General features: G+C 45.0%; 1 protein-coding gene across 1 annotated transcript in view; it reads left to right on the top strand.

Annotated features, from left to right (window-relative positions):
- Cntnap2 (contactin associated protein 2) overlaps positions 1-21362 on the top strand; it is a 1300648-nt gene that overhangs the window by 1184765 nt on the left and 94521 nt on the right. The window contains exon 21 of the mRNA XM_077795886.1: positions 4373-4466. Coding sequence (XP_077652012.1) covers positions 4373-4466 — 94 coding nt within the window. The remainder of the gene's footprint in view (positions 1-4372; positions 4467-21362) is intronic.

The raw sequence follows: 21362 nt of genomic DNA, 5'->3' as shown, positions 1-21362 counted from the left end.
GTTGGAGGGGTCTGGCGTGTTGGGGAGCAGCAAACCACCCCCAAGTGCAGGTGGGGCAGGTGGCAGCACCCTGCGGGGTGGGTGTGGAGGGCACAGAGGGCTCACTTCTAGTCTATGACTCCAGCAGGCACCACTGGGCCCTCTGCTTCCCCCACAGGAAGCCCTCCCTCCTGTGACGCCCCTGCACACTCTCTACACGGTGCCCACTTTAAAGGACAGCTGTGTGCAGGAAGCGGGGTGGATCTTAAGGTGTGTGTTGAAGGGTGCATTTGGGGCTGGGAGGCAGTAAATTGGTCGTTGAGAGAAGGGGACCTGTACACCTTGAAGAATGGTAGGATTGGGGCAGGAGACACTCAGGAGGAGCTCACTTTAGGAACAGGCTCCTGGTGAGGGTCCCGGGAGGCAGGGGTCTCTGCTCTCCAAATGCAGGTTGGCGACTGGGTCTCTTGATAAATTGCATCTGAGCAGCAGGTGGGGTGGATTTGGATTCAAATTATTTACCATTGCCAACTGAGATTCCTGCTCCATGTTTTCAAGTTAACGGCTCTATGAATGAATTAAGACGAGGAGTGTTTATTATATTCTTAGACAAATCACAACCAAACAGGATCACTGATAAGTTGATGACAGAATCAAGATGTATACATTGGCACTGGAGAAATGGCCCGGAGAGGGAATATGCTCTCTTTCATTGCTGTTTGTTGTTTCACGGGGTCTTTTTGTGTGTCTAAGTTTCTTACTGCTGCTGTAATAAATTAGCATCACTTAGAGGCTGAAACAACACAAATTATTACCTTACCCTTCTGGAGGTCAGGAGTCTGCATGGACTGAAATCAGGGTCCAGGAAGGCCGGTTGCCTCTGGAGGGGCTGAGAATCTGTTTCCTGGCCTTTTCCTGTTCCCAGAAGTCACCTGCATTCCTCAGTCACCTCCTCATGCAACCAGATGCTCAACTCCGTGGTCAATTCTCCTCCTCTTTACTCTCTTCATCTTCCGTAAGGAACTTTCCTCCTCTTCACCTTCCTGTAAGGACCCTTGTGATTCCACAAGGCCCCTCCAGATAACCAGAAATAATCACCCTCCACCACCGTCTCAGGGTCTCAAGATCCTCATCTTAATTATATCTGCAGAGTCCCTCCTGCTGTGCAGGACAGTACACTCTCAGGTCCTGGGATTTAGAACATGAATATTTTAGGAGGGTAGGTGTCGTTATCCTGTCCACTGCATCTCTGTTCAGGAATTCCAGAGTGGTCTTATGCACTTGTGGCCGCAGTCACAGACAAGCCTTGTCTGATGTCACTATTCTGAGGTCTTTGTGCTCAGCAGGGGAACAGCACCGCCTCCTGGTCATGCCAGGCAAGCCATCAGCTGCCCACTTCCCTTCCCTGACCTGTCCATGTCAATTCATCCCCCACAACATCCTCATCTGCCCACACCCTCCCTCTCAGGCACAGAGCAGGCAGGAGTGTGAGGGAGAAGGAATGAGATTCCCGTCCCCGTCCCCGGGGACGAGGAAACATGGACCATGTTCTTCTCTTCTGTTTTCCCCCCACGCCACCCTCTCTGCCTCTCTTATTGGGAGCTTCCTCCTGAGCTCCAGCCTCGTCCTTGACAGCTAAGGCTTTCTGAGGGCCTTTAACATTTATCATATTTTCCATTTTAATTTCTATAAAATGTTTTCCTAACTGAACAGGTCATTTGGATTAGAATCATTTGTCACTGCCCACTTCTGTGTGTTTTTAAGTAATGACTTTATTAATGAGTTAAGAATAAGAGTGTTCATCATATTTTTAGATATAAAACCAAGCAGGATCACTAATATGTCAGATGACAGAATCAAGATTCAAAACTTTTGAGCAGACCATTGTTGTATTTCAAAACAAAAGAAGTAAAATTTCGTATAAATAAATGTAAATTTCAGTATCAGGATTCAAGCCATCCACCATGCAGATACAGAAAGGGGGCAAACTTAGGGAGATAAACCAGGATTTTCACTGGGAGCTCAGTTCAAATTATAGAAAGTGATCACCAGAGAACAGGAGGGCAAGGGGCCACTATGTGGTAAGGCACCTCTGAGCACAGGCTTTAAGGGTGGTATTAGCAAAGACCAGCACATTTTCATTGAGAGCCTACCATGTGCTTGACCCAGCACTGGACCTGAGGACGCAAAAAGGACAGATGTGTGAACACAAAGATTTGATACCTTTTAAAGACTGTGCCATACTGTATTTTGCATGCAACAGAATACTAGTCATCCAGAAGATGCAATTCAGTTTTATATTTATTGACACAGGAAAAAGTTTATAATGCATTGCTAAGTTTTAAAAAACGAAATCAGATATCTGTAGGATTCCACCCATTTTTTGTGAAAACGAATAATATACATTTTTAAATTAGTATTAATTATCACCAGTTGAGTCTTTTCCTGAAAATATGCACTACTATTTTTCTATAATGGATACATATTGTTTGTATCCATTTTTTTAAGTTCTTCAACAAAGAAATTGAATCATAAGAAGTACTGCAGCCCACCATCTCGGTGAGGCCTTGGTTCCCTCCCCATCTGGCAGTTAGGGACTGTGACAAGTGAAAGCAGCGGCCGTTACCAAGGCCTGCCAACAGGTGGCACCAAAGGAGCCAGCTAGTATTAGCAGAAAAGGTAGCCTTTGCTCTGAAGAAATTTTCTAAGATTTAAAATATTTAAGATTCTCTGGCTGGAAAAAATGTTTTGTCAAGATGTATTTGGTGGTATATAACATTTTGAAAATGATAGTGAAACACGCATATGTTTGCTTTAATAGGGTTCTTTTCCCTTTTTTCCCCCCAGACTTTTATTATCATATTTCTAATGCACAAAAACTCACAGTAGCACTTTGGCAGATCACGACTCAAAAATTCCTGAAATGTGATGATGCTTTGACCCTGAACCCTGAACTTTCAATGGTTTCCAAGTCTGTAGTGAGCAGTTTCATGTTTTGGCTATAGAGAGTTGTTAATAATGAGCGCTCATTCGTCTACAGAGCTAGTTCCCAGCGTGGAGGGAATGATGCCCACTGCCCTGCACTCTTTCTTCCTGGCACCTCACCTTCCTTCCCCCAGCATGGCAGGCCTCCTGCCTCTTGGCCTAGTCAGTCCCATTGTTACCAGTGACTGGCTATCATTTCCCAAGTTTTCCAAGTGGCTGCTTGTTCTAGCTCCCTCCTCCACCTGGTCCCCAGAGTTCCCACAGGAGTGCTCCGCAGGGGACCCAGGCCTGTGTTCTTATGACCCTCCCCTTCCATGACAATGACTTGGCAGGTGTGGAACTCACAGGAAAAGAATGAATGGATCCAAAGAGGTTTTCCGCTGGTGGACCCAGGAAGCTCTGGGGAAACACACTAGGCTTCGTCTCTCTTTGTTGGCCTGTGGTCAGGACTGGAAATGGAACCCAGAGGCTCTCCTCCACAGACATCTCCATCCTCTTAATTTTTTATTTTGACGCAGGGTCTCATGAAGTTGTCCAGGCCGGCCTCAAACTTGAGATTCTCCTGCCTCAGCCTCTGAGTTGCTGGGATTAGACTGCATCTATTTTAAAAAGCAACTCAGAAGAAGTTGTTATGCGGGGACACAAAGGCGAGTCAAGGCCTTTGATGTGTGACTCCACCCTTGGTATTTTGCACATGGGAAATGTGACCCAAAGCGGGCCTTGTTCAGTGTGCATGTGCCAGCCATTCTCAGAAGGCTCTTTCCATCTGCTTCAGTTCTCTCCCTCTGCTACCAACTCCCCTTCCTTCCAGAAGAACAAGCTCTGCCTGAGCAGAGGCTCCCCAACTCCCTTAGGCTCTGACGCCCCCTGCCTGAGGCAAAGAGTCATCCTCTGGGTGAAAAGCAAGAAAACAATGTCGAACTGCAGCATTTGGGGCCCGGGTGTAAATGTGTGTGCAAGCTCTCCCATCTGAAGACCAACTTGCTCTGTAGCAGATACACCAAACAGTGAACATAATAGCTCCGTGAAAGGGCACAAAGAAAACTCAAAGCTATAGGCACAACTTTGTCTATTTCAGAGCTCAATACTAGAGATTAGATGGAGCAGTTCTTACTCCATTAAAGCATGCAAGAATCTTAGTCCAACAGGCAAATTATCCATAGAAAATGTGCACCCACAGATCAAATCAGAACAATTCTTCATTTAACTAGTTCAAATTGTTTTCAGATAACCTGTGTGAAGGAAGAGATGACTTTCATTTTCCTGGGCTATATTTCAGAGTCCACGCTGATAAAATAAGATATCTGGAAACCAGAATTCAAAGAAACATGCCATCGCCTGCAGGGAAGATTTGATTCTGGTGCAGGAAAGTCACCTTCTTCTAACAGTGTCTCGTTTCCTCCTACAGCTCGATCATTATCCTTCTGTGAGTTACCATCTGCCAAGTTCATCGGACACACTCTTCAATTCCCCCAAGGCGCTCTTTCTTGGAAAAGTTATAGGTAAGAATTTGGTTCTTTGGGTATAGATATATGTTAAGAACACACTGGGTATAAGAATACACTAGGTAATGTGAATTTGCATTTTTAAATTACCAGGTAATTTTCTCTCATTGGGGTCAGTCACAAATACCTGCTCCACACAAGAAAAGCTGTGCTGTTTTTCTCAGTGATGCACAAGACAAGTGTCATCAAATCATCTCTGGGGTAATTGCTCCTGTGACACATTCTAAAGCTCATTCCACTAATTCTCCCTTGAAACACACTGTGACTGGTGCTGGGGGCATCTGAGTCTGTGACAGAAATGAAACAAATGTCATTTGATGGGTATCATAATTGAGAACTCAACTGTCCAATGTAAAATTTACTTCCGCATGTAAAATTTATTCTTTGGTTAACTGAAGACCTCTACCTTTGAGCAATATTTAATTGAACTTTTTCTTCATATAAGCACATTGGAAATAGCAAGATGGTGGTAACGCACAGGCTGGGGGAGAGGTCACTTTTTGTGCCCAGTGGGTAGTGGTGATGTTACCGAAGCAATGCCTAATCCCTGAAGCAATGAGTTGTAGAAAAGAGAAAGAGTTTGTTCCCACAGCAGCCAAATGAGAGGAGGGGGAGCCCCCAGGCTCAAGTCCACTTCCCCAAAGGTAGGGGTGAGGGGTATTTATGGGGTAAAGAAACAGGCTGATCTGAGGTGTGGGAAAGGTGACTGGCAGGAGAGGGAGGTGAGCAGTAGGCGGTCTGCACAGGTGCAATCCATCTCCACGGCTCTTCACAGGATGTCAGAGCAAGGCAGTGTGAGGATGGTCTTCAGCCAGTTTGAAGTAGACACGGTTGCCTCCAAATCCCCCCAAAAAAGTACTTACACCACCATCCCCCAGGTGACCATGCATCAGAAGTGCTAACTCTAGGAGAGCCAGCAGGATCTATTACTTCACTGTTTAGCCAAGCAACTTCTAAAACTTTGGATCAACCCAGGTCTGGAAGCCCATCCCAGAGAGACCAGCTGAAAGACAAGTTTTGGAGAGAATGAAAGGTTTTATTCAGTGACCAAAGAAGGGAGAAGCATGCCAGAGCTCTGCTCACAAATCAGCCGCTCCTCTCCTGGGAGCTGAGGGGTTCCAGACGCAGAACAGGGATGACAAGGGAGAGGGACAAGGCTAGTGAAGGCCAGGCATATTCACGCCTTTTCTTGGAATTGGTTGAGATCTTCCAGAAAGTCGGGCGCCACCTCTTTTCATTCGTTCGTACTCCAGTGTTCCCGTCACGATGACTGATGGTGGTGTCCTTAACCTCGAAGAGGGAGGAGAGAGACTGGGCAAGTCTCGTGAACCCTGCATTATAGCTCTGATAGCTCTGGACCAAGCATGTCTCAGATGATCCACGTGTCTCCGTGCAGAGCTGAGTGGAGTCTGACCCCAAGGTTAAGGCAGCACAGGAGAGGGACAGAATATGAAGATGGAGAGGCGGAGTTACTCACCCTGTTCCAGTCACCCATGAGACATCCGCAGGCCCCAGTGACAGTCAGTGTTTTTAGCAAAAGCAGCCTTCCCATTCCTGAAAAGTCACCTAGACAACCATTATCCTCCGAACCCACTAGTCAGAGGTGTGATCTGCAGCAGAGCTAGGGGGAGACTAAAAGTGTATTACTGTGTCCTCCGAAGTTGGTGATTCTGACGTCAACTAAGAGCAAGTGAAGCAAGAGGGTTCATCCAGGTTTTCCCTGGGGCTCAGAGGACACTTTGGGTTTAAACTTTAGTGAGGAAGGGAGAGCAGCTCAAACCTCTTACAAGAGGAAAGAATTTATTAATTTTATTCTCACCAGAGGCCTGTGACAATGATCAGAAGAGCATCAACAGTAAAAGTGCTCATTTATAAAGATGGGGGGGGTGGCTGTAGAAAATGAGGAGTGGGAGGAGCGAGAACCTGTAATAGGGGCAGGTGTGCTCTTCCCTGGGATCTCCTGCAGGCCAGGCTCCGTTTGAAGCCCTATGGATATATTAACCATTTAACCTCATAACACCTCCGTGAGGTAGTGGCTTATTATCCCCACTTTATTGATGAGGAGACTGGAACACAAAGAGGTGAATGAGAGGCCCTGGGCCACTGGCTAACAGGTAGCAGAACCAACACTTGGAGGTGGCTCTGAACTGCTGGGCTGGAGTCTCTGTGGTGGCTACCGAGGACGAAGAGGAGGAAGACACAGAGGAAGGCTTGGGCAGGAGACATAAGGGCTGGGTCTGCACCCCAAACCAGAAAGGGGCCACCAGCAAAGAGTGTCCCTGGGCTTAGGACCAGGAGCACACAGATCTGCTGGTGAGTGAGGGTCCAGAAGAGAGCAGGGTAAAGCCCAGAGGGAGAGCCCGTAGTCGGTGGGTAAGTCAGTGGGGAGAGGTGGCTGATGGATCCAAGGGTGGGAGTGGAAAAAGAATGAGGCTGAGACTTACTGATCACTGGGCCAGATCAACAGCTACTTCTTATTCCCTTGCATCCTACAAGTAGCACCAGGCATGGTCTCAGGGTCACTCTGCAGGACCTAACTACAAAGCCCTCATCTGAACCCTGTCCAGCATTTCCTAAAGTCGCTATGTTTTGAAGAACATACCCTCGATTTTATTACCTATAACAAGAATGGAAGACAGAGACGTCATGACATTACATATTACACATATAAATACGACAACTAAGTGTCACAACGATCCAGTAAAACAAAACCTATGATTATTGCCCTTCAGATGAGGAAACTGAAGCTGAGGGAGGTCATTAGACAAAGGTGAGTCCACTAGTCAGTTGGCTGGAGAGTATGGAGGTGAGGTCTCCCTGAGGACAGTCCACAGTCTTAGGTGGACAAGAAGAACTTGCCAAGCTCCAGAAAGTGTTGCAGACAAAGGTTAAGTGATGCCAATAACCAGCAAAAAAAAAAAAAAAGTGGGTGGATTGGCCTTGGTATTCTTTCATTGTCCATCCTGAGCTGTTGGCACGTGCCCAAATGCTGCCATGTATATTCCTACATTTCCATTAAGAATAGTTGAAAGTGTTAAGTGGTCCTTCAGGGACTTAGTGATTCCATCAAAATAAACTCTGCACTATGACACTGTTGTATTCCTAAAAATGCTGCTTTATGATACCCTGAGGTAACCTCAACCATGATCCTAAGGACTTTATTACTTCCTGAGACCCATGAAGTCGAGTTTTGATGGAATGTTGAGTGATGGCTAGGTTCCCTTGTCTAACACTCTCTGGCTCATCAGTATTTCAGCTCATGGGGCTCAATTCATACTTCAACAAAATTGCCATGGACGATACGGACCTTCAAGGTCATGAACAAATAACATTGTAAAGGTGACATCCTTTACGGCTAAGAATTCACTGGGCCATAAATCTGAATCAAGCTGAAAGTTTAACAAGCCTCAGATGTATGGATGTCACACCTACAAATTTTTGTGCATCAAAGAAAGATTTCTCTGAGCATGGAAACGAACCACACAGGTGTCAATGAGTCATGGGAAGAACATGTGATTGCCTGTAAGGAAGTCTGTGGTCCTGGGATGGAGATGGCCTCCTTCACAGGAGAGTAGGTTAGGGCTGCGCTACGTACGGCCCCTCATCCCTACTAGCCAGTGACCTCCCTGTAGACCAGGATAGTATTGCACAGTTCCACTGCATCCTAACTGGGAGCAACACTCAATAGATATTTGCAGAATTAGTAAAGAGTAATGAGGAAAGAATCAGAAAGAGTATCATTTGCAGATGCACACTGGAGGGTGAGACTATTCAGGCCAAGGCTCTGATGCCATCCCTAAGAGTGGGGGTGGGGTGAGATCTGCAGTCCTCACACATCCTGCCACCTGGTTTTTGGTTTGTATTTTAAATCAGGGATCCAACACCCACATTAATGGAGTAGAAAGAATGTGGGCTTGGGAAACAGGCAGAGCTGATTAGACTTGAATGCAGACTCGTCTCCATTGAAACCTGGGGCCTGTTACTTTACTACGTTGATATTTTAACCTCTTAGAGGCTGGATCTTCTCTAATGCAAAGTGGAGGAATCTGAGGCCCCCTGCAGGCTCTGGCTCCCTCAGGGTAGAGATGTCCTCTGTGTTTTTGTTTGTGTGTTTGCTGGGTTGGTTGGTTGGTTGGTTGGTTGGATGGTTTACTTGCAGTAACCAGATTAGTACCTAGCATACAGGAAGTCCTCAAAAAAATGTTTGTGGAGGAAATGATCAATATTAAGGTAATAACATCGTGGGATTTATCCAGTACAATGCTTGGTACTAAATAATGAAAATCCTTGCTGTCCTTTGCTGCTCACCGTGTGCCAGTGCCTCTGGGACTGTCCACATTCCCCCCACCCCAAGCCAGCCCAGCCCATCTTTACCCTCACTGTACAACAGAAGCACCAAGGCTCAGAATGGTCAGGGCCTCTCTGAAGGCAGGAAAGCAGGGCTCCCCAACAGTGGCCCTGTTGACATTTGGGGTCAGAAAATTCTTTGCCATGGAGCTATAGCATGCTCACAAGTTACAAGTAACACTTCAAGTCGTGACGACCAAAGAAGGCTCCAGACATTGCCCGAGGACCCCCAGTGGTGCAAAATCACCACCAGTGATTTTGAGAGCCACAGGCTTAAGGTCACCCAGTTGGTTTTGTGATGTTGGTGTTGGGGAAGCCTGATGTGGCACCAGCCAGCCCTGCTGATGATGGCTGCGTCTTTCAGGATGATGAAGAAGCAAGGGAAACCTCAAAACGATTACACTGAAGACCAAAAACAAAAGCCATGTGGGTACCAGGGAGACTGGCTGTCCTTCAGTGCAAGGTCACTTAGCAGGTACAGGTCGGGGAGAAGCATTCGTAAATTCCCCTTTCCAAAGTGACATGTGCTTCAGTGAGATACGACCCATTTGCATCCCCAGCTCTGAAAATATCCATCTAGGAAGATGACTTGAACTCGCAGGAGACGTCTGGACACCCCCAGACATCAAAGCTATCAGTTGTTGCTTCGTCAGGTCAGCTGCTAATCAGAAGCCATCCCATAAAAGATCTAAATAAATAATGTGACTTTGCCCTGAGCTCTAGGATGAGCACTGCTTGGAAAGGACTCGTGAGAATGAAGAGGGGCGCTAACCCGGACACACATGTGCTCCACAGGGGAAGGGAAATAAAAGTGAGACCACTGTCGACCCAGCACAGAGTCTTAGAGTGGATTCTCACACAACCTGGGTCCTTCCAGCAGGAAGTCAGGATCACTGGCAGAAAGCAGAGGTTTGTAAAGTGGAAATTTCATCAGACCAAATTTTGTCTATTTTTATCACTTACCACCCAAATGATACTCTAGACTTGATGTATCTGGCTTTCATCAGAGGGTTTAATAGTCTCTCAATAAATCTTTAAGCCAATGAAGAGAAGCATAATTTGAAACCTGAAAGGGGGTCCTCTATTTGCTCATCCCTCCCAACATTTCAATCAGTGCCCTGGGTTAAGACACTGATTGTGTGTTTAGTGAGTTTGTGAATGACACAAAGCTGAGAGGGATGGTTTAATATGTCAGATGATAAAAAACACTTCAGAAGTATCTCGACAGGCTAGAAAGACAAGATAAAATAATGAGATGAAAAAAATAGGCATAAGCTTAATTCCTACACTTGGACAAAATAAAGTAATAATAAAAATAAACGTGAGCACTTAGGTCGAAGCGGGGAGACTCCCAGTGTCGGGAAAGCAAACTCAGGGGGCTGGTTTGGTGGAGTGTTTAGCATGAACTAGTGTTTTGTCCTCACTGATTCTTTTTTTTTTTTTTTGATCTTCTCTCTAACAGTTCTTCCTATAGTGTTTATTCAATAGTAATTTTCTGTTGCTTTCTTCTCCTTTTCATTTACTACTTGAAATTCTCCTGTAAGACTCACTGATTCTTAAATGAAACTAACACTGAGCCATGTTAATAGGAGAACTGTGTCCAGACCAAGAACATCAGTTTTATGAGAAGACCAAGTAGACACGAGACCCATTAAAGAAAATCCAAAAGGTCTGGAAATATTTACCCAGAAAATGTGTGACTTGAGAGAAGCGAGATAATTTTCAGTTTGGGGACTGCTCCATGAAGGAAGGATGAGCTTGGTCCAGGACCTGAGTCCTTGAGGCTTCAGCAAAGCCAACTGAGAGGAAGGAGCTTGTGAAGGGGAAGAATTTTGCTCCATTTAAGGAAGAGCTTCCCAATAACCGGGGCTCCTCACAAATGAGTGGCCTCTTTATGGAGAGCATTCAACAACGGCTAAATGGAAATTAGCCCTCCACGCTAAGGAGCTTTCTGGGTTGAGCAAAAACAGCTTAGAGAAGCCCTAAATACCCTTGAAATGTCAGGACAGGTGGGGGGAGCCATGTTTTTTTGAAAAGTGAGAAACACAATATTAATGTAGAAAGGGTCTCCTGCTCCTGTTCCACTTAACATCTAAAATGTGTTTGTCAGCCTTTGCATTGCTGTGACCCACATACCTGACCAGAACAACTTGCAGGAAGGAAAGCTCATTTTTGCTCATGGTTTCAGAGGTTCAGTGCATGGTCGGCCCATTCCATAGCTCTAGGGCCAAGGTGAGACTGAACTTCATGGTGGAAGGGCAGGGCAGAGGAAAACAACTCAGGATGTGGCCACCAGGAAGCAGAGAGACTGCTCTGCTCACCAGGGGCAAAATGTAAACCTCTCAGGCATGCTCCCCGTGACCCAATTTCTCCAGCCTCATGCTACCTGCCTACACTTACCACCCAGTTAATCCATTCAAGTGGATTGTTCCACCGATTGGGTTACACCTCTTATAATCTAATCATTTCATCTCTGAACCCTTTTCATTGTCTTATATATGAGCTTTTGGGGAAACCTTATATCTAAACCATAACAGAAAGAATAATTGCATTCAGGATTCCTTTATATCATACACTGTATGGATGTTTTACAGATATGAATTTAGAAGAATGTCAATGCATGGTGCTTATCACATCACTATAAATTATGTTATTAAATAGGCAACCAATGTGTTCAGAATGGAAGTATGTGTTTTCATTTTCATTTTAGAAAGTTATCATTAAGCCCTCTTTTATTAATTTTTTATAATTAACTATTTGTGCCATTACTAAAACTGATAATGGCATAAAATTGTAATGAAGTAGACTTATTTATTTATAAAATGGCACTACTCTACATTGATTTGGAAGGCTATGCTTGGAAAGAAGTTGGATACTAATGCAAAATAATATTGCTACTTACCAGTGCAGAGTCTAGGGTAGTGAAATTAAAGGTAAACTTCTATTCATTTGAATTTAATATAGCTTGCAAGTCATACTGGTCCCAGGTCCTAATATTTTCCAAACTACTTCACTATACAAAGCAACTCTGATAGAAGATGTATCTGCTATTATATGGTAGCCATTACATCATTTCAGTCATAATCCAAATTGTGACTATTATGATCCCAAACTATTTTCTATTGATAAAAGCTCTTATTCAAGGGTTTTTCAGAATCTTCTGGAACTCAGGCAATGCCTCCTTACATAACAGAAAAGAATATATTTTGTTCTTTATCCATGGGGAAGTGGCATATTGCAGAAGGTATTATACTGCTTGCTGAATATTTCTGAACAAAAAGTGATAATTGGAAAAAATATGTGTGACTTTGGGGCTATAACACTCAAGACCTGGTTCAAGACCCTCTAGAGTTCTTCTATTGCTTTGACAGGGTGACTGTCAAACCTCAAATGTGGTTGTTCTATCCAACAGGGGTCCTTCTGTGACCACAATAAACAAAGAACACTGTTGACTCGTAATGAATGTATCACATGCAAAAGAAAAATAGCTTTGCTTTGTGAAATCACCAAAATTACAAGGCTTTTGGTTACTGGAGCACAACCTAACCTGTCCTGACTGATACATAAAGTTTCCAGATAAGAAGAGACTTTTCGGTCCTCCACTTGGGTTTCAGATTTCAGGCTTCCTTCTGCCACTTGTCAAGTCTATGACTTTGGGAAGTTACTTCTCATCTCTTGCATCTGTTTCTTCATGTATAAAGTAGTATAGTTATGGGCTTTATTTCACAAGATTCTGCAACATAGTACATGTTTAAAGGTGGCATGATGTCTTCCACAAATGTGTGAAATAAATATCAGTTGTTTTTTATTCCATCATAATCAAACAAGTGTGTATTCATCATATGTCAGCTGCCACGCATTACATAAGGCAGTGGGGTGGGTGTCAATGGCGTCCAAGACAGCCACATTTCTGCCTTTGGAGAACTTCAGTCCTAGCTAGAAGAAAAGATGGTGAACGGCAATTATTAAGAGTAGAAGGATAAGCGGCAGTACAAATGGAAGATGGAAGTATAGGTCTTCCAGAAAACCTGGCCCCATGTAAGAGAACCCTCCCCAAAGGACCAGGAGGTCACTAAATTAGTAAACAAATAAAAGAGGTGGTCAGGTCCAGGGTTGTATAGAGTGCCGTTTATTGGAGGGCTTACTGACAGAAGTGGGGTCATGGACAGCAGCAAGACCAAATAGATTCCTAAAATTCTGGTCAGAAGGAGAGGTGTACATATTGGTCAGGAAAAAAGGGACTTCATCCAAGCTGGGATGTACCTGATTTGTCTTAAGCTAATATCAGAGTTGTTGCATTCCTGGGGCCAGGGACCAATAGTAAAGCTCCACACACCACTCTAATGGTTTGGCCTATTCTGAGTATGCTGGGGAAAGGCAGGGAAAAGCAAGGGGGGCTACTCTTGGGCAATCATGGCAGCTATGATGCAAGATGGCTGCAGTCATGCCAAGCTGAATCTGTATAATAGGGTTCTTTGGGCACTTAACACAGTCTAGGATTGAGAGAAGGCATACCAGAGAGTCACCTATAAGCAGAGACTTGAAGGATGAGTTAGAAGTGTGTGGGCAAAGGGGCAAGGTGAAGTAGAGGTTGGGAAGAGGAGTTTTCAGAATCCATTGCTACACGTCAAACCACCCAAAACAACATTCCTTATTTCTTTCAATTCTGTGGGCCAACAGGGTGGTGGACAACTGGATGTCCAAAGTGACCTCATCCACATGACTAGCAGCATGTGCCAGCTGCCCAGTAGTTGGGGCTGACAACAAAGGCCCCATGAGTTCTCCCCCATGGAACCACATCCTTCCTCTACCTCTACCTTAAGGCAGAGAGGCTGAGCTCCAAGAAGGAGCATTCTGAAAAGCAAAGGTGGCAGCTCAAGGTCTCAAAGACCCAGCTCCAGAAGTGACATGCACCACTTCCACTGCTGGCTGTTTGTCAAAATCTGGGCTCCAACCCACATTTCTACACAGGGGGATAGGCGTATCTCTCAGTGGCATGGTGACAAGGCTGCATCACAGAGGAACAGTGGGGTGGGAGGTGCACTTTGACCGTCTCTGGAAACATATCTGCTCGGAGGGAAACTTGAGGCACCACAGGCTTCATTCAGAATGGTGGCAACCAGGGTATGGAAAAGCAAGGGCTGAAAAAGAGCAGCAGAGAGCAAGGCTCTCATCCAAGCAGCCTCTAGAAGCAGGGTCCCGTGTCCTGATTTGCAGGGACAGTCCCAGTTTACTACAGCCAGGCAGGAGCAAATGATTAGCAGGACTTATTTTCACTTTAAAAATGTGACCCTGCGTGGGTTGATCAATTATGTGGTCCCCTAACTTGTTATGAGCACTCCTAAGAGAACCCCTTGGAAAATGAATTGGAATACAAGAAGTTCACTGGGGAGATGACCCCACAACATTCAAGTAGGGGAGCAAAGCAATGAAACAGGAGGAAGGGGGCATTACCAGGCTCTCCCCATGTGGACAACTGGAGTGTGATTCTAAGGCAGCCCCTAGGAGATGGTGCAGATGATGCACCTCAAGCTGAGGCTAGAGGGAGTGGGGCCTCTCTCTACCTCCCCATCTCACGTTGGTGAGCACTGCTTCCAGGGGCACTTTGGGCTTGCCTCCATCCACTCGCACCATGCTCCCAAGGCCAGAACATGCAGATGACAGGAATCACAGTCCATGCTGTTCGGAGCCAGGCAAAGCCGATGTAGTGCTCTCACACAATCTGCTGTGTAGTGGATTCACTCAAAGCCTTGTTAAGGCTTTCACAATATCCTGGAGGCAACTTTTTATCCAGAGAATAACCTGATCAGATTGACACTGTAGACAGGTACCACCACCTGCAGATTTGGTCTTGTGGCCAAATCCAGGGTCAAGGAGAAGGGAAATGGACCCTCCTGTTTTCATGGGAGGAACAGCAAAGTCACACGGCAAGGTACAGTTACAGGGAGGGGTGAGGAAGCAGGCTGTCGATGCAATCTGGCCTACTGGGCTGCCATCAGTTCCCCTGCGGCTGAGTGACACCTCTGTCCTCCCCGAGTTGGGTAGAAAGTGGGCACCGTCTCTACATCCCAGGACTCTGTGACCAGGCCCTCCATGCTGGGTCCTTGATTTAATACCAGGTGAGGGAGGGAATTGGGGGAAATCATCTATTCACCGAGAAGTGTGTCGGGGGCTCTCGTGTCAGGCGATGGGGCTGAGTCAGCCCAACAGAAGCAGCTCTGGCCTTGGAAGCCCACACTCTAACCAGCGTAGACAAAGAGTGAGAAAAGAGTTGTGCAGCACAAATTCTGGCTGGAGATAAGAGCCAAGAAGAAAACAAGGGAGGAGTAGGGCACAGAGAGGTCCAGACAGCCAGGGCAGCCCTCTCTGAGAAGGAGCGTTCAAGGGCTGGCCTGAGCGAAGCGAGGGAGGAGATGGGAGAGGAGTCTTCCAGGGAGAGAGAATGGCAGTCCTGCAGCATGAGGAAGAGGCAGGCTTGGCTAGAACCAGGACAGCAAGAAGGCCCGTGGTCAGGGCACAGCGTGGGAGGAGGCAGAGGGGGGTAGAGCGTGAGCCCAGCCACATGCAGCTGTGAACCCGTGGAGGTCTGCCTTTTATGCTGAGGGAGATGGGACACAGCAGAAGGCTGTGAGCACACAAGTGACACAATCTGACTTTCGTACTCGCAGGGTGATGCCAGCTGCTCATGCTGTGTTAACTGTAGGAGTGGGCAGATGTAAGGGCAGGATGGACACAGAGACCAGTTAAAAGCGGGTGCAATGCTGAAGTGAGAGAATGGTGCTCCAGCCAGAGCCAGAGCAGAGGAGCCGATGGAGAAGTAGGTGGAACAGACAGGAGCCCAGGGCCTGTTGTCGGTTGGGTGTGGTGGCAGAAAGAGAACCGAAAACGATTGCCCAAGGCTTGGGCCCAAGTAGCTGTGTAAAAGGTGGTGCCGTTTACGGGGACGAGGGAGCCTGGGGGAGAAGTAGTGTAGGGACTGGGGGACTAAACTTAGAACATCCTGTTTGGACACATTCAAGACTGTTCCTTGGATGAGCAACCCGACACACCAGGAACCCAGTCCCACCTGCCAGGAGTTGTCCTCTCCCATCTCTCTCCCTCATTCCTTCCTCAAGAAGGTGAATGTCTTTGGGCAACCTGAACCTTGGTCCTTCCTCAGAAAAGCAAAAGAGAAAAGCATGTCAGTTTCTGAGTGTGGTTCCGCTAGGGTCCCCCAAGTGGGACAGCCATAACTGTGGAATAATTCTCAGTAAGGAACAAACTAACAGAGAGAAATAACAGAGAGAGTCTCTAGAGAATTATGCTAAAGGAAGTCCCAAAGATTCCATACCTAATGATCCCATTTATGTTTGAAATGATCAGACTTTAGACTTGGAGGACAAATTAAGGGTTGTCAGGGGTGAGTGTGGGAAGGAAGAGAGGCGCGATGATCACAGGGCAAGGGGGGACTCTGGTGCCATTGGGTTGTTCATGATCTTCAGTGGATACACAGTCATGAGCAAGCTGGGCCATTAACACAAACATGTTTGTGTCTTTCTACAAACTCAGAATGTATTGAATAACAATGAAGTCAGGCTACACCACTCCCAGCAGTGACAGTTTTCCATATACTCCGGATCACCTGATAGCCATAAGCAGGAAGTCACAGATTCTTTTATTCCAATCTTAACTACTAATATCTATGACACTCAAGTCACACATCACACTTTACACAAATATGTGTGTGTGTGTGTGTGTGTGTGTGTATTACAGAAAGGCTAAGAAAGGGTTAAATTGGCCACTGGGGTTTAGAAGGCTAAATGCAAAGAATCAAGGCAGGTGGTCAGATAAGATGAGGAACCAGCCAAAGAACTTGCTCAGGGTGCAGAGCTGTCAAAGCACAGAACTTATTCTAGACCAGGGTCTAGATGGACAAGAGTTTCACAGTGTCATCTTGAGATGTCAGCTTGGAAGGAGCTGTGTGTGCTGGTCAGGGGCAGGAGAAACCATGCCGTGCTGAAGACCAAGGATAGAGGATCAGAGGTTCGTCACTGTAATGATTTTCCTGGGCAAGGCTCATAAGGAGTGACAGGTGACAAGGTCCGTGTGCACGGGCTGGGGGTGCTTAGACTACCCTGCGTGTCTTGGGTGAGTGTGTTGCTTCATTTGGTGGTCTGGTGTGTTCAATTAGCTCATGGGCCTGGTTTTTCCGATATGAATTTGATATACCCTTGCATCCCTGTGCCTCTGATTAATTCAGTAGGTCCACAATTGGTCATTTTTATTAGCATGATTGATGTATTTATCAGTTTGGGCCTGATGGTTGTGCTAGGAAGAAAGTGATTGTTTACTTACACACACAAGGTGGAGATCATTCCACCTCAGTACTTAGGCTCAACGTGGAGTAACTCAGGGCTAGGCATGGCCTGTTCCCCGTGACGCTCCGGGAATTAAGTGTAGACACAATGAGCATCACACATCTGAATAAAATCAGTAGATTGTGACAATGTCAATTTCCTGATTGTGATACCATTCTAAAGACCCTCAGAATGCTTCCACTGGGGGAAGCTGAGTAAAGTATGCAAGGGCTCCATCCGTAAGACATCTTAAAACTGCATGTGAGCCTACAATTGCCCCAATAAAACTTTCAATGAGGAAAAGTGATATAGTAAGAGATCTTGTCCACCCTATTCTCTGGAGTCATTTATTCATGGGATGATATCTAGTAAGTGTCTCCCAAGACTGGAGGCATGTGATGAACGAGAAACATGACTGACCCTCCAACTCTGCCCCACTCGCTCTTCACCTTCCGTCTGAGCCATTGGAGATTAAGAAATATATGGGAATTAGATATCCATCTACAGCTTAGAATTTTGTCATTCTCTTAAAGTTGTTATTGGAGAGAATATTAATGTATTTCTAAAGGTGGAGCTGGAGGAAACACTGTAGATTGAACTTTCAGAGGAGACCCTGATGGCAACTCACAGCTGGTATTTACCTCAACCTCCAAGAGTGGAGGGTGGCAAAACTGGTGAATGATCACATGGCTTTGAGTTAATTGCAATCTCTAGTTAGTTACCTTCGGGTTCTACCGCAATGGCAAGGCAGGAGTGAAACTCCGAGCAAACATCTTTTCCAAGTGATAGGCAAGAAATAATATTAAAATGTAAGGGAAGAAATTAAGTCTGGTTTCTCATATCCTAAAGAAAATGTAGCATAGTCTTCATGTCCAAAATCTTCCCAAGGCTGGAGGAAGCCTGTTTAGGAAGAACTGTCCCGGTAAGTGGTCGTTCAAGGTTGGCTTCTCATGATTTTTCAATTGCATTAACTTTCACTCTCAGACATTTATTATTACCTCATATAAACATAGGAAGCCCTAAGAAATAATTTCTTGAAACCTCATCATATTACAACTAAGGAGAACAAGGCCCACAAAGGTCAAAGCACCCAGCCAAGGTCACATAGCTGTACTTCAATATGGCTTCCAACATAATCCACTGTCACTGTCGTAATCATCTTTGCGTGTCACCCAAATGCATACCCAAATGTATGTTTAACAAGTGCAATTATAGCACCATGACCAAAAACATCTCAACAACTAGATCACATAGCTTCAAAAGAAAATCTTTTCATGAAGCTAAGGCTGAAAGAGGAAATTCTGTAAACTGAGGGTGAGGCTCAGGCACGTGATCTTGTGTTCAACCACCTGGAAAACTCCAACTGTCCTGCATGCCCAGGAGACTGGGCAGGTGTTTTCATAACTGAGTTTGTTTCCTTAGCTGTGAAACGTCAACAGCAGTTGTGCCAGTATCATAAGCTTCATGAAGGTGACAAATGGCACCGTGTGTAAAGTGCTCATCGGGGTACCAGGCAGGAGGTGCTCGATACCTCTTAAGCAGTGTCATTTCACCTAACCTTTGGCTTTTAATTTACACAATGGAAGAACTGATCCCAATACTGGTCACTCATAAAAAGAAGAGTCAAGCAAACAATGAAAAACTTAGGAAGCTTTTAGCTAAACACAAAGTGATGCCATCGTCTCTCCACTTTGTGATCCAAAATTAAATTATTTTTCACTAACAAAAGCAAACCAAAAAAAAAAAAGACATTTTTTTTTATTGTGGAAATGCAGTGAGGGAACAGAAGCTCTGCTTTAATGACATATCTAGTGTTCGGCTACACCAGATTGTCAAAAGCTGGGAACCGATTTCTGTTCCAAATTTCTGACTCACCTGTCTTCAACAAGCGGCATACGTTTGTATACTCAATTGTTTTGAAATAAACATTTTGAAAGCCAAGAACTTTCTTCATTGTAATCATTCAGGAATGTTCCGGAACATAGAAAGTTTTTAAATTTTTTATGTATATACAATTATCATTGTTGTAGATTTCATATTTTCAAATTTGCCTACTCACTAAAACTTGTCTATAACCCCAAAAGCAGTGCTTGTGTAGTCATTTACAGACATGGACAGAGCAGTGAAAAGTTTGTCACCAATGTATACATTCTCAGCTGAGGTAAAATGAGGCCACGCCCTGCCCTCTTGCTTCAGCTCTGTTAACCAGACATTTAGGGACCTATGTAATGCCATGGTTTCTGTGATTTTTATTGGTGATTTGGCTGTTTAAGATGGCTCCTATCTTAAGATGGAGTAATGAGATGCTCTCTATTTCCCCTAAACACAAGAAAGCCGTGATGTGCCCTACAGAGAAAATACGTGTGTTAGATAAGCTTTGTTACACCGTGAGTTATGATATTGTTGGCCTTGAGTTCAAAGTCAATGAATCAGCAAAATATAGTCAATAAGGTGTCCTTAAACAAAACACACATAAAAACAAGCTTATATATTGATTGTTGGTGCAATCTTATAACCAGAAGCTTGTAGGAACCTAACTCTGTACTTCCTGCCACAGTATATTCAGTATTCACAAATTCGGTGTTAGCAGCAATGATGTGGAAAATAACTACTAATGATAGCTTCAGATGATAAGAATTGAATATTATTTTTAACTCCCATCACGCAAATATGGTACATTATATTTGTGCATTACTTTGCAGTCTAAGAAACTATTATCACATATGATACCCACTGAAATAGAAGGAGCATTGTTACTGCCCAGTGAGGTAGAATAAGAAGTCTAATCAAGGTCTACGTAGAATCTGACCTTCTCCTGGTTTGTGACATCTCAGGTGTCTCTTGAAGCACAAAGATGAGCTGTCACTAAGCGCCCCTGCATCTTAGGACCCAGGAGAGGAGAACAGGGCACGTTTAGAGGAAAAGACTGGGGCTACAAAGACCCTTGGCGAAATCCTACAATTTAAGCCTAGAATTTAAACCTTAGGGACCTTGAAGTTTAACAAATGGGAGTGAAAAGAAGTCAGATGGCCCTGAATTTGAATACTCTGAAGGCCCCAATAGAAAACCACAGTGAAAGGAAGACAGGAGAAGCTGAGTCAGACAACACCTTGGGGTGTCGAATGGACCGTGGCCACGTTTGGCAAGACAAAGCCTGCCACAGGCTCTTCTACAATGGTTGGAAGGAAAAATAGAGCAGCCACATTAAAAAAAAAAATACTGCTTGCTTATAAGAGTTACTCAGTTCTTAAAAAATCAGAGTGTGAATAATCCTCCTTTTTAAAAAAGCATTAAATGTTTTTGACAGTTGTTTCACGTGACAGGCTTTCTGGCAGCAAGGGTGGTTGGATTTTGAATGTAACACCCTTATGCTCTGGTAGTAAGACAGACTCCACTGTGAAAGGAAGGATATGTATTTCTGCTCTCCCACGTAGCTGTTAAGAACAACAAAGTGTATTTATCTAAGGAAGCTAATCCTGTAAACTTCCAATAATTCCTGATTCATAATTCATTCTACTCCAAGGTAAATTCATTCATTTCATTTTTGTTGCCTATGAGAACAATAGCATTCAAGGCACAAATTCAGAGGATGAAGCAAAGTCACAAATCCGAAGTAAGATATTGCATTCTCTCCTTGGTCACTAGGGTCAACTGTGTTTAGCTGACTGTCCTTCAGTATCACCTGCAGTAACAAAACTGGTAGACCGGAGGACCGTGTGTGTCGAGTGCCTACTAAGTCGAAGCACTTTCCTAGCATTAATTGTCACAAAGCCCAGCTACAGGCAAATGCCTACAAGGTCCTCACTTGATATGTGGAGGAAAGAGGCTTGGAGAATCCAAAGTGACATGTGCCAAGCTATTTAGCTTGTAAGAGATGGAACCAGCAGGCCAGAGTGGGTCTTCCTGAGGGGAACTGGGGGGTTAAGAAAGACAGACAAATGCTCATAGAGAGAAAGCTGAGACTAGATGGGACACCATCCTCTAATGAAGGGACAATGACCCAGAGCCAGCTCTAACACATTTATTATATAAGTTTTATCATCAAAAGGTTTTCTGTGAGAAAGTTTCTTCAAAGCAGTCAGGCTTGAAGGTCAAAGAACTTGCAAGCAATTATAGTTATCTACTTGTGCTCACACTTCCCTATCCCTGGCCACTGGTGTCTGAACTCAGGGTCGAGACTGACAGATGGTTCCATGCCTTGCACAGAACC

The sequence above is a fragment of the Urocitellus parryii genome, chromosome 3, assembly GCF_045843805.1.
Source record: "Urocitellus parryii isolate mUroPar1 chromosome 3, mUroPar1.hap1, whole genome shotgun sequence".
In the NCBI taxonomy this organism is placed as follows: Eukaryota; Metazoa; Chordata; class Mammalia; order Rodentia; family Sciuridae; genus Urocitellus; species Urocitellus parryii.
This window is presented reverse-complemented; position numbering and strand designations above follow the sequence as displayed.